At 33.1% G+C, this 14,856-nt stretch overlaps 1 protein-coding gene across 13 annotated transcripts in view; it reads right to left on the minus strand.

The window, feature by feature from the left end:
- Positions 1-433: 433 nt before the first annotated feature.
- The window catches only part of CEP170 (centrosomal protein 170), a 127,763-nt gene continuing 113,340 nt past the window's right edge, over positions 434-14,856 (minus strand). For 12 of the 13 annotated variants that reach the window (XM_081300504.1, XM_081300503.1, XM_081300497.1 and 9 more), the window contains 5 exons: positions 13,670-13,840; positions 7,940-8,028; positions 4,183-4,276; positions 3,371-3,422; positions 434-1,724 (listed from right to left, as the gene is read on the minus strand). In XM_081300504.1, the coding sequence (XP_081156630.1) occupies positions 1,435-1,724; positions 3,371-3,422; positions 4,183-4,276; positions 7,940-8,028; positions 13,670-13,840 (696 nt within the window). In that variant the 3' untranslated portion in view covers positions 434-1,434. The remainder of the gene's footprint in view (positions 1,725-3,370; positions 3,423-4,182; positions 4,277-7,939; positions 8,029-13,669; positions 13,841-14,856) is intronic. The other variant, XM_081300505.1, reaches the window with a different exon arrangement.

Here is a 14,856-nt window from a genome sequence, read left to right on the forward strand (position 1 = left end):
AAAATCCTATAAAGTTCTGAAGTACACAATTACTTTGTTTCTTTAAATAAGGTAGAACCGGTTATTGCTGAAATTAAAATTAAAGACTATTTCACAAAAGTTACAGTTTAACCTTTAGGGGCTGTTGGAATCAAGGGGGAAATCCCGGTCTAAAAATATTTAACTAAGATTCACCCAAATTATAGTGTTCTGGAAACACAAAGATAATTACTTTATTTTTAAAGTCACCCAAATGTGAACTTACTGGAAGGAAAAAAAAAATAAAAAGTTTATCAAAGATATTTTTCATAGGCTTTCTGTTTAGTAGCATAAGCCAAAAGCCTTTGTCATCGTTGTCTTTCAGGGTCTTCATAAATGTGTTTTAAAACTGAGACAGGATTTACTATTGGGTCCTACAGGGAAACACACAGAAGCAATTCATTGCTTGGGAGTGAAACTATCAACTAATCTTACAACTACTGATTCTCCAAGTTTCCTAATGAAGAAAATTTTAACCTCATGATTATTTCAGGGGGAATTTTTTTCAACTGTCACATATAAACTTGGTAGCACAGGACCAATATACATGTTCTTAGTTTTAAAAATATACTCCACCTAATCTATCTGTCTAGTTTAATCTTTCTAGTTATCATTTAATCTAAAATGAGAGGACAAAATCTTATTTCCATTTAAAAAAATTGAAAAAAAGTGCCAAATTGATCTTTTTGAAAGTGGAGTAAAACACTGTGGGGTTAAAACAAATACAGTATTATCAATTTCCTATATACATAAAAGATGGTTAGTCCTTATTGATATAGATATGTCCACCTACCACTCCCAGTAAATCTTAGTGCAAACATAATGGTTAATCTCCATAAACCCCAAGACAAGTTATGTAGCAACAAAGTTATATAAATCACATCTATGCTGGAAAATTTTAGGACACAGAATGACTGTTGTAAAAGGTCTGCTTTACTGTGGAGAACAATGTCATTGTGTCCAATGGTAATGAGTACTAATATAAACCTAACATTAAGAAGCAAATAGAATGTTTAACAAATCTGTACAGATGAAGAGGAAGTCCATTTCAGGGAGCAGCTTGGCACAGGAGTCAGGGGGATATTTAGTTTGCTTGTAGGTCACAGCATGGCTTAAAAAAAAAACAAAGATCTATGAAGGGAAAGGATACAATAATTCAATTTAAAAATCATAAAACCACAAAAGGTAAATTTGCCACAATCTGCTTTTCCCTATATGTGCATCAAGTGGTTATCTAAATGGTTTGAAAGCACTACTATGACGCTTCATTTTAGGTAAAAAAATAAATAAAATTAAGAAGACAGGGATGACAAGATTGTAGTTGACCAAATTGTCTTGTTTTGTATGTCAATACTATGCTGCTTCCAATAATTCCTAGACATTCCACAGGTAATTGTTTTAACAATCAAGAGAAAGTCATTCATGTACTGTAATATCTTCCTCTTCCCCATCAGGGTTGAACCTATTGAAATGTATACTGAAATCAGCCTCAGATTCGGCATTCTCAAATTCAGCTGAGACTGAGGCAGCAGCAGGAAGAAGAACCCTAGCTTCTGGCTGGCAAAGTGTTGGTGTCTGACCCGGGCTGCTGTGGTTATTCACAGGACTGGATTTCTGTTTCGGTGGAGATGGCAAGATAGCACTAGGAAATCCCAAGTTGTTGAGAGCTTCCAAAGTTCCATCTGGGTCAATCATAGTATTGATTGCTGAGGAAAAAAAAAAGAAAAAAGAAAGTAAAAAAAGTAGAGGGAAGAAGATATAATTGTAGATGCAGTTAAATTTGATCTGGGTAATACTTCAATTATTGGTGTGTATACGATCTTAATTGTCACTAATCTTTCCAATACCATTACTATATTTAAAAGAGTATTTTAATTCTGTGGCTAATCTATATTGTAGATTATACAGACATGAGTGTTTTTTGTGGAAAATCACTTGGGCATTTCAGAAACTGTTACATAACTGCTATTTGTAGATGCAGAATTCAAGAAGACCTTTCTGAAATTTGCTTTTATTATTGTGAGAAGATAGTGAAAGTATTGGTTATGGGTTTTAATAAACACCTGAGCCCCATTTAGCACTCAGAAAATTGAGTTTGTTGCTAAGATGGGATTCAGAGTCACTTCAAGGCTGTCAAGGCCAGAAGAATATCAGCATTTTTGAGTGCTACCAGAACATGTTGTTATTTACACAGTCTCCTGCCAGGATTATCAGCTGTGCATAAGTTTTCTCTCAAAGAAGGCAAAGCATTTTCTTAGGGCCTAGATACTAATACCCAGCAGGGCAAACAGACCTTGGTACTGCTACAGAAGGGACCAAAGATCTTTGGGTAGTCAAGGGCAGTTCCCAAACAGTGATTTTCAACCTGATGTCAAGCTGAGTAAGGATTTGGGAGAAGCAAGCATCATATAAGAATCTCTTAGAAGCCTATTCAAAAATGTATTAATCTACTTTGTGAAACTGTACAATTTAGGGAGTTTTATATCATAATACTTAGATGTGATGGACCTGAATAAAGGTTAAGAACCTCTTAGGTAGGTCTAACATATTATGCCCATCATAGTCAATAAAGACTGAGTAGAAATAGCAGAGGGCCCTAGAACTTTCTTGTTGTACCACTGGGGACTTCTAGGTCAAGACAAGTATTAATGAATGATCTAGATCTGATATGAGTAAGAATATCTCTGTCAAAGTTCAAAAGGCAAACAGAGTCTCTTTCATTTTTTTTTCCCTCCTCTTCTAGTTCCTGTAGCCAATATGCATTCATATCTCATGGTTGATCTATGCAAATTTTATCTGCATTAAAACGTAAGTTCATTTGAAGTTATGCCAACAATTGTCAAATAATTCTAATTATCAATAAGCATTTTCAGCTGTATTTACACACTTTAAATATGTACCTAGAATATAACATCTAGCCTATTTTCACATCTAAGCACTAATATATGCTTAAGATTTAACTTTACTAAATTTTTAACCTTTTTTTTTTTTTAATACCAAGGATTGAACCCAGGAATGCTATACTGAGCTATACCTCCAACCCTTTTTATTTTTAAATTTTAAGACAGGGTCCTGCTAAGTTGCTAAGGTTTACCTTGAAATTGTGACCCTATTGCCTCAGCCTACTGAGTCACTGGGATTACAATGCACCCAGTTATTTTTAACTTTTTCATCAAGTTTTAAAGTTTCCCTTTTATGGGTAATTTGAATATGTAGAATGCTATATTTTTACATGTGTCATAAAACTTAATCAAACATTGTTATAATGATAAAAATATTTTAAGAAATATCTCTTAGAATGCACTTATTCTTAGCTATTAGCGCTTTATACCTAATTCAGTAGTAAATTTACCTTGTAACTGCTTTTCAACTCTTTTCAGCTCCTGTAAAATAGAAGAAATCTCCTGCAAGGAAAGCAATAACAAGAATCAGCTTATTATAAATAAAACATTTTCAAATGACAAGCAATGAATTTCACTCATTTTATTTGAAACTCTCAATATCATTTACATGATACAACTTAGTAACAACATGATATGAAATAATTATGACACTCGGTAAACAAAATTCAAATTTAGAATCTTTCAAAACAAAATTGAGTAATATTTTTCAATACAATAATGATAGAAGATAAAAAGTTCAAGGTAATTTACCATTATAGAAACAAAGATTTTGACAAAATTTGTATTGATTGACTTTATAATAACTCTATAATAAGTGTCTTAGAGTTTTCTTTGGGAAAAAATATATATAAAAACTTCAGCTTTAATATTAGAATTCTACTCTGTAGTAGAAATCTATACAAATTGTTTTAAAAGGAGGCAAGCAATGAATTAAGTAAATGAAAATAACTCACATCAACTTAATGTTTGTACTTATTTTAAAATTGCTATTTTTAATGTATAATTATTAAAAAGAACAAGATTCGTTAATAGTGAAAAAATATTCCTCCCTCTGGCCCTCTGTACTTTTGAAATTATCAACCTATTATTTTAAATTCCTTTGTGATAGTCCGATAAAGGAAAAAGATTTTTTCAAATTTGTACATTTATATCTTCTTTTTCAAATATAAACTAACAAATAACTCAAAAATAGGTATATTATCTTTCCTTAAAATAAAACTCTATTACTGAAATATCTTAATCTTAAGAAAAATTGCCATACCATGCTTGAGGTTTTCACAATAGGGACCTCACTTTCAGCTCTTAATTTGCTTTCTATTTCATCCCAGTTCCGATCTTTGTCTTTAAATAATATTCTAAAAATAAAAAAGGAATAAGCATTTTACTTTCATATTTTAAAAACCTAACATGTTTTCATTATAATGATAATTCCAAAAACAATATATCTTCTCCAAGCTACACAGGGGGGTAAAAACCTGCCTGAACTGAGAATTAAATACTAAGCCAATAGGACCAATTAATTAACACATATGAAAAACTTGTATTAAAAATGAAACTAGATAGTATCAATACATGAATAAACTCTTCAATATTCTTCTCATTCTTTTTTTGAAAAACAAATATAGAACAAATGTAGATTTGACATAACCTCCAAAATTTAACTAATATTTATAATTAACAACATAACTGTTACTAGCTGGATGGGGTGGCATGTGCCTAAAATCCCAACTACTAGGGAGGCCAAGCCAGAAGGATCAGGAGTTTGGACACGGTCTGGGTAACAGTGGGAACCTGTCTCAAAACAAAATGAAATAAAATAATGCAAAACAAAAAGGATGGATGCTTACAATGAACACACAAGTTTGTTTTGACAGAATATATACAGTATTAAGTAAAGTAAGAGTAAGGTGAAAATAGGCTGAATGAGGTATGAACAATTGTGTTAAAACCTCTATATATGAGTAGACAACTTTATTAGTGGAGCAAAGTGTAAACATTATTTTACACACTGAAAACTGAAGAACTTACTATTGTTTATTTTTGTACATCTTAATTCATGTTACTTTTTTTTATTTTTTGGCGCCAGGGATTGAACCCTGGGGTGCTTAACAACTGAGTCACATCCCCAGCCCATTTTATATTTTATTTTGAGACAAGGTCTTACTAAGTTGCTTACAGCCTCAGTAAGTTGTTCAGGCTGGCTTTGAACTTGCAATCTTCCTGCCTTGGACTCCTGAACCCCTAGGATTACAGGCATGTACCACTGCACTCAGCTAATGTTACTGTATTTATATATAATCTATTAGATTTAAGAAACTTTTTTTTTAAGAGAAAGAGAGAGAGAATTTTTTTTTTTTTTTTTGTAGATGGACACAACACAATGCCTTTATTTATTTTTTTTAATGTGGTGCTGAGAATCGAACCCAGGTCCTGCCCGTGGCTAGGCGAGCACTCTACCGCTGAGCCACATTCCCAGCCCAAGATTTAAAAAAACTTTTAAACTTTTATCTTTTTAATAAAAAAATACTATTTTAGAGATAAATATCCTATACTGGAAACTAAATTTAATATAATTTATAAAGTACCACCAAATTTTGATTTGTCTTTCAAACCTGGCATTTACCTTTATTCAATACTTTATCATCTATGAGACATGATTCAGCAGCTTTAGAAAAATGTAAATACTAACCACCATTTTTAATTTTTTAAAAAATTTCTTCAATGAGTCACTCTGGAAATGTAGCTTAACTGCCTTATGTAAAAATCAACACTGTACAACATTAAGAAAGTAAGTTTTTACTATTGATAGCTAATTAATATTTAAATAGTAAATTAATGTCCTTAATGGTATTTCTTCAAAGGTCAATATGCCATGCAATTCATGAATATACATTCAAATCTGGAACATTTACGATTACGCATAACCATACTTAATAATATAATGATGGGTCTGGAATCTGGTATAAGTATACTCTTCTGATCTATTATCAAATTTTCTAAACTCAAAAGACTAAACATCCTTGCCAGTCATATTTTTAAGAACTGTTGTGCTACTGACTGTGATATTAAGGAATAAGCAAAGTATTGTATTCTTTTGAGAGTCCTTGCAGCACTAGTACTGGGAATTAGGAAAATAACTTGTACAACTGGAAAAGTCTATATTTAGCCAGACAGTGCTAAGAATTCATAGAAGTTCTAAAATTATTAAACCACAGACATTTTACTTTGATGAAAATGGCTTAGAGGGCTGGGGATGTGGCTCAAGCGGTAGCGCGCTCGCCTGGCATGCGTGCGGCCCGGGTTCGATCCTCAGCACCACATACCAACAAAGATGTTGTGTCCACCGAGAACTAAAAAATAAATATTAAAAATTCTCTCTCTCTCTCTCTCTCTCTCTCTCTCTCCTCTCTCTCTCTCTCTCTAAAAAAAAAAAAAAAAAAAAAAAAAAAAAAAAGAAAATGGCTTAGAATACTTAAATAAGTTTCCTGATTCACCAAGAAACAAAACAAAATAAAACAAAGCCAAAACTCTTAAAGGGATAAAAAGCTTATTTTAAAGGATAATTTGTAAATATGGTATGGACTTAAGAAGCCAAACCTATCATTCAGGCTTTAAGAAATGAATTCTAGCCCTTTCTACCAGCAGACTACCGTGGGAGGTCAAGCCCAGCGACCCAGATCCACCAACATCGGCCTCTGCAGGGCCCAGGTGTACCTGGTCCACCCCTTTCCCGGCAGGGCAGACACTTGCCAGAGCCCAGCCTCTGGTGCAGGACCACCCATTCTGACCAGTGGACTACCACGGGAGCCGAGATCATCCCAGACTGCCCACACCAGCCACACGGGTTCTAGGCTCTCAGTAGGCCCAGCTCACCCCTTCTCGGGCAGGGCAGACACCTGCAAGAGCCTAGTCTTTGGTGCAGGATGGTCCCTTCCAACCAGCAGACTGCTGCAGAGGTCAAGCTCAGGGCCTCAGTTTAAAAAATAAATATACTATGTATGTATGTTCATGTATGAGACTTGTATCTTCTTCTCCTTACAACAACTCTATGAGCAGTCAATAAAAGTATACATATTCCTCTGTTCATCCCATGCTCTCCCTCCCTACCCTACTAAGAGTCAGCCTCCTTATATCAGAAAAAGCATTCGGTATTTGTTTTTTGGGGATTGGCTAACTTCACTTAGCATTGTCTTCTCCAATGGCCATTCATTTACCTGCAAATGTCATGATTTTATTCTCTTCTATTGCTGAGTAAAATAGATGAATTCTAGATAGGGCAGGGGGTGGGAGGGAAGAGGAGGGGGCAGGGAATTAGCAAGGAGGGTGGAATGTGATAGACATCATCATCTAAAGTACATGTATGAAGACATAAATTGGTGTCAACATACTTTATGTACAACCAGAGATATGAAAAATTGTGCTGTACACATGTAATAAGAAATATAATGCATTTTGCTGTCATTATTAAAAAAAATCAATTAAAAAAAGGTATACATATTCCTCTACAAGATGGTAAAACTGGGGCCAGATTAAACAAAGGGAGTATTCAAGTTCTTAGTAAGTGGCAAAGCTGAAATATCCTCAAGTGTTGTGCCTGTTAGACTAGTCTTGTCTTGTGCCTTTATTATATACATTTCCTAAGTCAAATAATGTCCCTTTTACCAATGAGGAAAATGAAACTAAAGTCTGAGGCCTTTAAAAGAACCCTCAAAAGTCTGTTAATTTAAATTATTTACTATTATTTTTGTAGAAAAGGAAAATGTTTCTGGTTATTAATACAAGTTATTAATTACAAGTCAGTGATTACAGGTGTTAATTCTCAATTATAAAGGGGCTGAATATCAAAGGCATTTGTTAGCTATGGTTATTACTTATATTTTCAAACTAAAGAAGATAGTAAAGGCAGCAGGGAGATTCAGTTCCAATGACTTTATTAATTCTTCATAGCTGTGATATCAGGCTCAAAAAAATGGAAGAGGTAACTGTTATGGAAAGGAGGTTCCAGTAACCACAAGTACCTGATTTTTCCAGCTGTTTTATCTATAGATTGTCTTATCTTTTTAGAGAACTGAAAGACAGATGACAGCAGCAGATTATCTCCCATGACCTGAAACAGACAAAGAAAAAAAGTAGATATTAAAATACTACCACTGAATTGTACAACTACTAAGAACACTATTCACAACTTAGTATACAGGTATGTAGTATTTATGCTAATTTCAATGAAAAAATAAGGAAGAACGCAATTAGAGTAATATATAAGGAAATAAAGAAAATCAAACATTATTAATAAAGGAGTTTCTGTTGTCAAGTTTCCATATTGTTTTGGTCATACTATTTTGAAGAAAAAAATTCTAATTTAGCCCATCTTTAATTACTGTCATGACTCTCATACTCCATTCAAACTATCATAAAAGGGAAGATATGAATAACGTAGAGCACACTAACTGTATTATTCATTCTTTCACCAAGTAATATGAAAACAAAGATCAAGAAGAGCACAAACCCTCCTCTCTAAACAGAATATAATGGGAAAGACAAACTTTTCAAAATTTACTCAAAATATTAAGTTTTTGTGATGGGGTTAGTACTACCCCAGTTGAGATACAGAGGTTTGACAAACCTCTGTAAGTGCACAGGAAAGATTTTAAGGGCAATATGGTTTCTACCAAAACTCAGCTTTCTTCTTGCAAAGTGAAAGAGCATTCACAAAAGATTTAAAAACATATGAATAATGCTGTGTTGTAATAAAACATTATTAAAGGTGACAGGCCAAATTTGGTCTAAGAGCTGTAGTTTGTCAAGCAATGGGATAACTCATGAAAGCAAAGCTAGTACAGTTCACGAAAAGGACTGAATTTGAGTCCAGATGTTCCAAAATCAGCCTCTTTATATTGCCAGACCTATATCAATACTTCGTAAGAAAACCCAGAAAATTCGATATGGTCTTGGATGTCAATATGCTTTGAAGACCTGTGAGAGGTGGGGATAATAGTCATATATAGGAAATATTATTAAATATTTTACAAAAAGCATGTAAATATATGCTAAATTTTGTGATGTAGTGCTGTAAGAATTCCAATGAAAATGAGTTTAGTAAGAGTGACATAAGTAGGATGTGGTCATGGAAAAACTAGAACTTACAAATGACAAGAATGTGAAGCCAGTGAAGGATAAAGTTTCTTGGGATGTGAAAAGCAACATAAAGGCAAGGAGGATAAATAGGAATAAGATGTGTGGGTAATGAGGAAGTAAGCCAAATTAAAGTGGAAGACATACACAAATAAGGAAGGAGTGACAAAAGGCAGGGTAGTCTAAGGAAAGATTATACACAGAAGAGGATCTCTCTCTCTTTTCTACCCCATAAATTGCAGTTCAGTATATTAAACAAAGTTCTGATAATAACCTTGAGATATTTTCTAGATATCTCCATCCTCTTTTACAAATAAAGATTTCTTGCACATTATTTTATTACACTTAGAGGAATTTAAATGATTTTCCTGCCTCAGTCCCCTGGGTAGCTGGGACTACAGGCATGTGTCATTGAACTAATAACATGTTCATTTTATAATAATTTAAAAATTTCTATAAACACTGGTCTGTAGGTTCACAGAATTAACCATGAATCAATATTCATGACATACATCACTGGTCCACTTGGGCAACTTTTTTTATCCTTTTAGTAATCTAATGACTCTACCACTTCTCCAAATAACTAGGATCTACCAATAATCAGTCAAGAGTAGATAGTATTCAAAATAAATGTTCACTTCTCCACTGTCTCCACCACCACTGGAGGAAGATATTTCTGTACCCTCAGACTTTGACCTTAACCATGTGACATGCTTTGGCCAATGAGATGTTCAGAGATACGACATAAGCAAAGGTTTGAAATATGCTTGCATGTTAGGGCTTCCTCTCTAATGGTACCATAACAAGAAAAAGCCCCAGTAAGCCTACTGGCCCAAGTACTACAAAAGATATATGGAATGCTAAAAGTTAGCCAATCCCAAAAAAACAAATGCTGAATGTTTTCTCTGATATAAGGAGGCTGATTCATAGTGGGATAGGGAGAGGGAACATGGGAGGAATAGACAAACTCTAGATAGGGCAGAGGGGTTGGAGGGGAAGGGAGGGGGCATGGGGTTAGAAATGATGGTGGAATGTGATGGACATTATTATCCAAAGTACATGTATGAAGACACAGATTGGTGTGAATATACTTTGAATACAGCTAGAGATATGAAAAACTGTGCTCTATACGTGTAGTAAGAATTATAATCCATTCTGCTGTCATATGTATAAAAAAATACATGAAGCAAATCTAGATGCAACTTGCAACTTTTAATTGTACAGCTAAGCCCACTATTAACTCTGGGTTAACCTCTCTGCCACAAAAACTTTTTCAGTTGTCTATTATGCAGTAAGGCTGACTGATATATCTACTTCAGTTTAGATGGTATACTCCGTCCCATCTCTCTGTCTTCCTGTTAAGGTAAACAATATCACGAATTCCATTTATCATTCTCTATCTTTCCTTTTTATGATATTTGTTAGATCAAGGCATATATTTTTAATTTTATAAATATATGACAAAGATAGCAACAACTAATAAATGACAAAGAAATGTTTAATTAGTAGAACTAAGTTATTTTCACCTATACCAGGACAGAGTTTATCTTCTTCATCTATTCCTAATTCAGTATGTTAATTCTGGGTGAAGAGAATAAACAAGGAAATGCATTTTTTAAAAACAGTTTAAAACTATGTAACAAAGAAAGAGTTAAAAATAAAATATGAAAAAGATATGATCATAACACCTTAACATTTATTTATTGTTAACAGAATGATCACGTATTATACAGACTAGAGATGTATCTTGTCATCATGCATTGAAACTGTTGTCATTTTAACTTAAGTTTATTTATGTAGAATTTTGGCAGTATGTCCTAAGTCATAGGTAGGACTGTAGATAGTAAGATCACAGATGTATGATTATCTAGATTTAGTGTTCTGTTTGTTATATTTACCATTTACTCAATTAGTTGCTCTTCTGTGTATCAGTTCCTTCATGTGTGAGTGTAATGGAGCATTTTCATGAAGTGTTTATTCTAAATGATATTAAACAAATGTCGTAAGCATTAGAAAAGGCAGCATGTGGGCTGGGGTTGTGGCTCAGTGGTAGAGTGCTTGCCTAGCATGTGCAAGGCACTGGGTTTGATCCTCAGCACCATATAAAAAAAAAAATTTTAAAAATGTCTACCAACAACTAAAAAAAATTTTTAAAAAGAAAAGGCAGCATGTGATTTATATTAAATACTGAAGTTCCAACATTATTTACAGTGTTTATTAGTGTGTAATACTGTGTAATTAGTAAACTTTTCAGAGGCAGAGTTTGGTTTCTTTTCAGATGAATAGTTGTGGCCTGTTACCACTGGGAAGTACATTCTTTTTACAGTTTGAAATTAATACTGGAGTACTAACTGTACAAATAGATTTTTAAAAAAACAATAAAAATTGCATGCTAACAAAAATATATGACAAAGAATCACATTATATATAATCTTTGGAGACTTAGTTTTTTCACTTATATTGCTAAAATTCAAACATATCATTGCACATTTCTGTAGTTTGTTTTTATTACAACTGTTCAATTTGTAAACATATCAGTTTACATATTTTTTTGCCAAGATAAACACTGATTCCAAGTTTTTGTTATTAGCAACATGATAATAACAATAGTAGTAGCAAAAGTAGTCCCCCATTATCTGTGATTTTGCATTCATGGTTCTAGGTACCTGTGGTCAACCATAGTCTGAAAATGTTACACTGAAAAATCCAGAAATAAACCATTCATAAGAATTAAAGTGTGCACTGTCCTGATTAGCATAATGAAATTTCCTGTTATTCTGTTCTAGTCCACTTGGAACATGAATCATCACTTTATCCAGTTTATTCATGCTACATACACCCCTGCCCCCAAGTCACTTAGTAGCCATGGATTATCAGATCATCTGCTGATGTTCCAATGTATGTATAAACTTACACAGTAACCTAACACTAGGTCAAAATGTTTATGTTGTTAACCTTACTTTTTCTTATCACATTGACATTGTATCATCTGAGATCACAAGAAGGATGAGGAAAGTACAATAAAGTATTTTGAGAGGCATCATGTTAAATAAACTTTAGTACAGAATATTATTATAATAGCTCTATTTTATTATTATTATATTAATCTCTTACTATACCTAATTTATAAATCAAACTTAATCATAAGTTGGGCTGGGGCCGTAGCTCAATGGCAAACACTTGCCTAGCATGTGTGAGGCGTAGGGTTCAATCCTTAGCACCACATAAAAAAATAAATAAAATAAAGGCATGCTGTCCATCTACAACTATTAAAAAAAAAAACTTTACCATACACACACACACACACACACACACACACACACACACACAGGAAAAACTAGTATTTATAATAGGGTTCAGCACCATCGAGTTTCAGATTTCCACTGGGGGTCTTAGAACTTATCAAATCATGGATAAGAGAAGGATCTACTGAATAAATATGTTTGTGTGTGCCTTGTTTGGTCAATGGAAAAAGGTTTTCCTTACATACATAGTAACAGGAAAACTGCAAGATCCTGCTACATCTCTATGTTCAAATGTAGGAAATAAGTTAACTATTTTCCAGAATGACTGCATTGATTTAACCTCCACCAGCAACATGTAAGACAGTCCAATTTAACCTCCACCAGCAACATGTAAGGCAGTCCATGTAGCCACATTCTCTTTCAATACTTAACACTTTAAGATTTTTTAATTTGTAACTGATGATTTATACTCTCACTATTGTCTTAAAATACCATTTCTCTGAATACTCATGAAGTTAAACATATCCTTCCTATTTTCTATGTCTTTGTATTTTCTCTTTTGTACAATGTTTGTTCATATCTTTTGTTTTTGTTTTTTCATTTTGTTTTGTTTTCATTTTTGTTACCAAAAATTGAACCCAGGAGCACTTAACCACTGAGCCACAGCCCAGTTCTTTTTTTTTTTTTTTTTCGAGACAGGGTCTTGCTGAGTTGCTTAGGGCCTCACTAAGTTGCCGAATGCTGGCTTTGAACTCACAATCCTCTTGCCTCAGCCTTCTGAGCTGCTGAGGAAATAGAGATGTGCCACCATGCCCGGCTGTTCAAATCTTTTGAAAATATTCATTCTATTGAGTTGATTTTGTGTTTTCTATTGATCCATAGGAATTCTTTATATATTCTGTATATTCATCTTTTGTACTATATGTGCTACACAAGTTTGTAACTTGTCTTCTTACGTTCCTTGAAGTATCTTTAAATAAAAGTCCTTAATTTTTCTGGGGCGGGGGGGGGGGGCTGGGGATTGAACCCAGGGTCTCATGCTTCCCAGCCGCAAAGTCCTTAGTTTCAGTATACTAAAATTTATCAATCTTTTAAAGTCAAACTTTTTGTGTCTTTTAAGAAATCAACCCTTATATAATGTTCAAAGATAGTTTTACCCATATTTTTACTAAGAGGTGTTATAGTTTTGCTTTTGCCATTCAAGAACTTATTTCACTTAGAGTTAATTATTTGGATATAAAGTGATGTTGGGATGAAATTTCATTCTATCAGAATAACCATTTTTTCCTCAGCCCTATGAATTAGTTTCCCCTTTTCCCACTTACAGGGCTTGCCTCCTCTGCCATATGTCAATGTCTACAGTTCACTTACTTCATCCCTGCTCCAGGTTCTCCGTCTTGTAATTGTTAGATGATCAGGAGGCTCTGTTGTTTGAGGTCTCGGATCACTAGATCGACCATTGTTTCCTTCTGGTGTTTTAGAATGAACTAATGGAGGGATCTTTCGGAAGTTGAGACTTTCATCAAAAACACGATCAACCAACTAACAGAACAAAAGCAAACCCTTATGAGAACAGAATAAATTAGAAAAGCATAGAGACTGCATAAATTTTATGATTAGAAGTTATTCCATTCTCAAGTAGTAACAGAAGCATGTCATCTTCAATAAACCAATTACGTTTTAAGTAAGCACTTCAAAAGTATTTTTTATGAAATAGATGTTCATCTACATAGATTTTATTTTCAGAATCTAAAATATATAACTATGCTAAAATCAATTAGTCTCTGAATAAAATTTTTTCAAATGAAAAATAGATGCTAAATAGAAAAAAACTCAGCTATGTAGATGGACAATAAGTTCATTTTACTCATATTGCCTTACCAGTATACAATAATGTTTCTTTTTCTTTTAGTTTTCTGTTTTTTTTTCCTTCCCAAATCCAAGTGACAAATTTCTTCATAAAATACATAAATTGCAAATTTCAATTAAATTTACAAGAGGAAAAAAATTTAAATCCACATAAATATTTTATTCTTAGATAAACTTTTAACAATGCTATAGAAATTATACCTTCTAGTAAGAATAATATACTGCCAATGATATACTACAGTGCAAATTACAGACATTCAATACTACCAAATTTGGGTTTACTGAAGAGGAAATAAACTCTAGTACAATATTCTGAAATAAAACAAAAAGGAAAAATGAAAGTCTATTTAATGAAATGTTTGAGTAATTCTACAGAGTTTGAGTGAATGTATAATCATGTTAGGTAAAATTTAGTTATAAAGCTGAAAAAATAATATTATCATTATAAATGTACCAGCGAAATGTGTATGTCTTGCCACCAAGAAGATCTTTATGTTTTACACCAATAAGGATGATTTCATATATAGTTACAATTTAAAATTGATCAATGTGGTAACAAAACTCTACACAGATTGATGAAATATCACTTATTAAATCAGACAACATATAAAGGAAAAACAAATGAAAAGTGACTATTAAAGAACTAAAAAGAAATATAACAAAAAGCAACTGAGGAAAATATCAGCTCA

The sequence above is a fragment of the Spermophilus citellus genome, assembly GCF_964194105.1.
Source record: "Spermophilus citellus genome assembly, chromosome: 6".
NCBI lineage: Eukaryota > Metazoa > Chordata > Mammalia > Rodentia > Sciuridae > Spermophilus > Spermophilus citellus.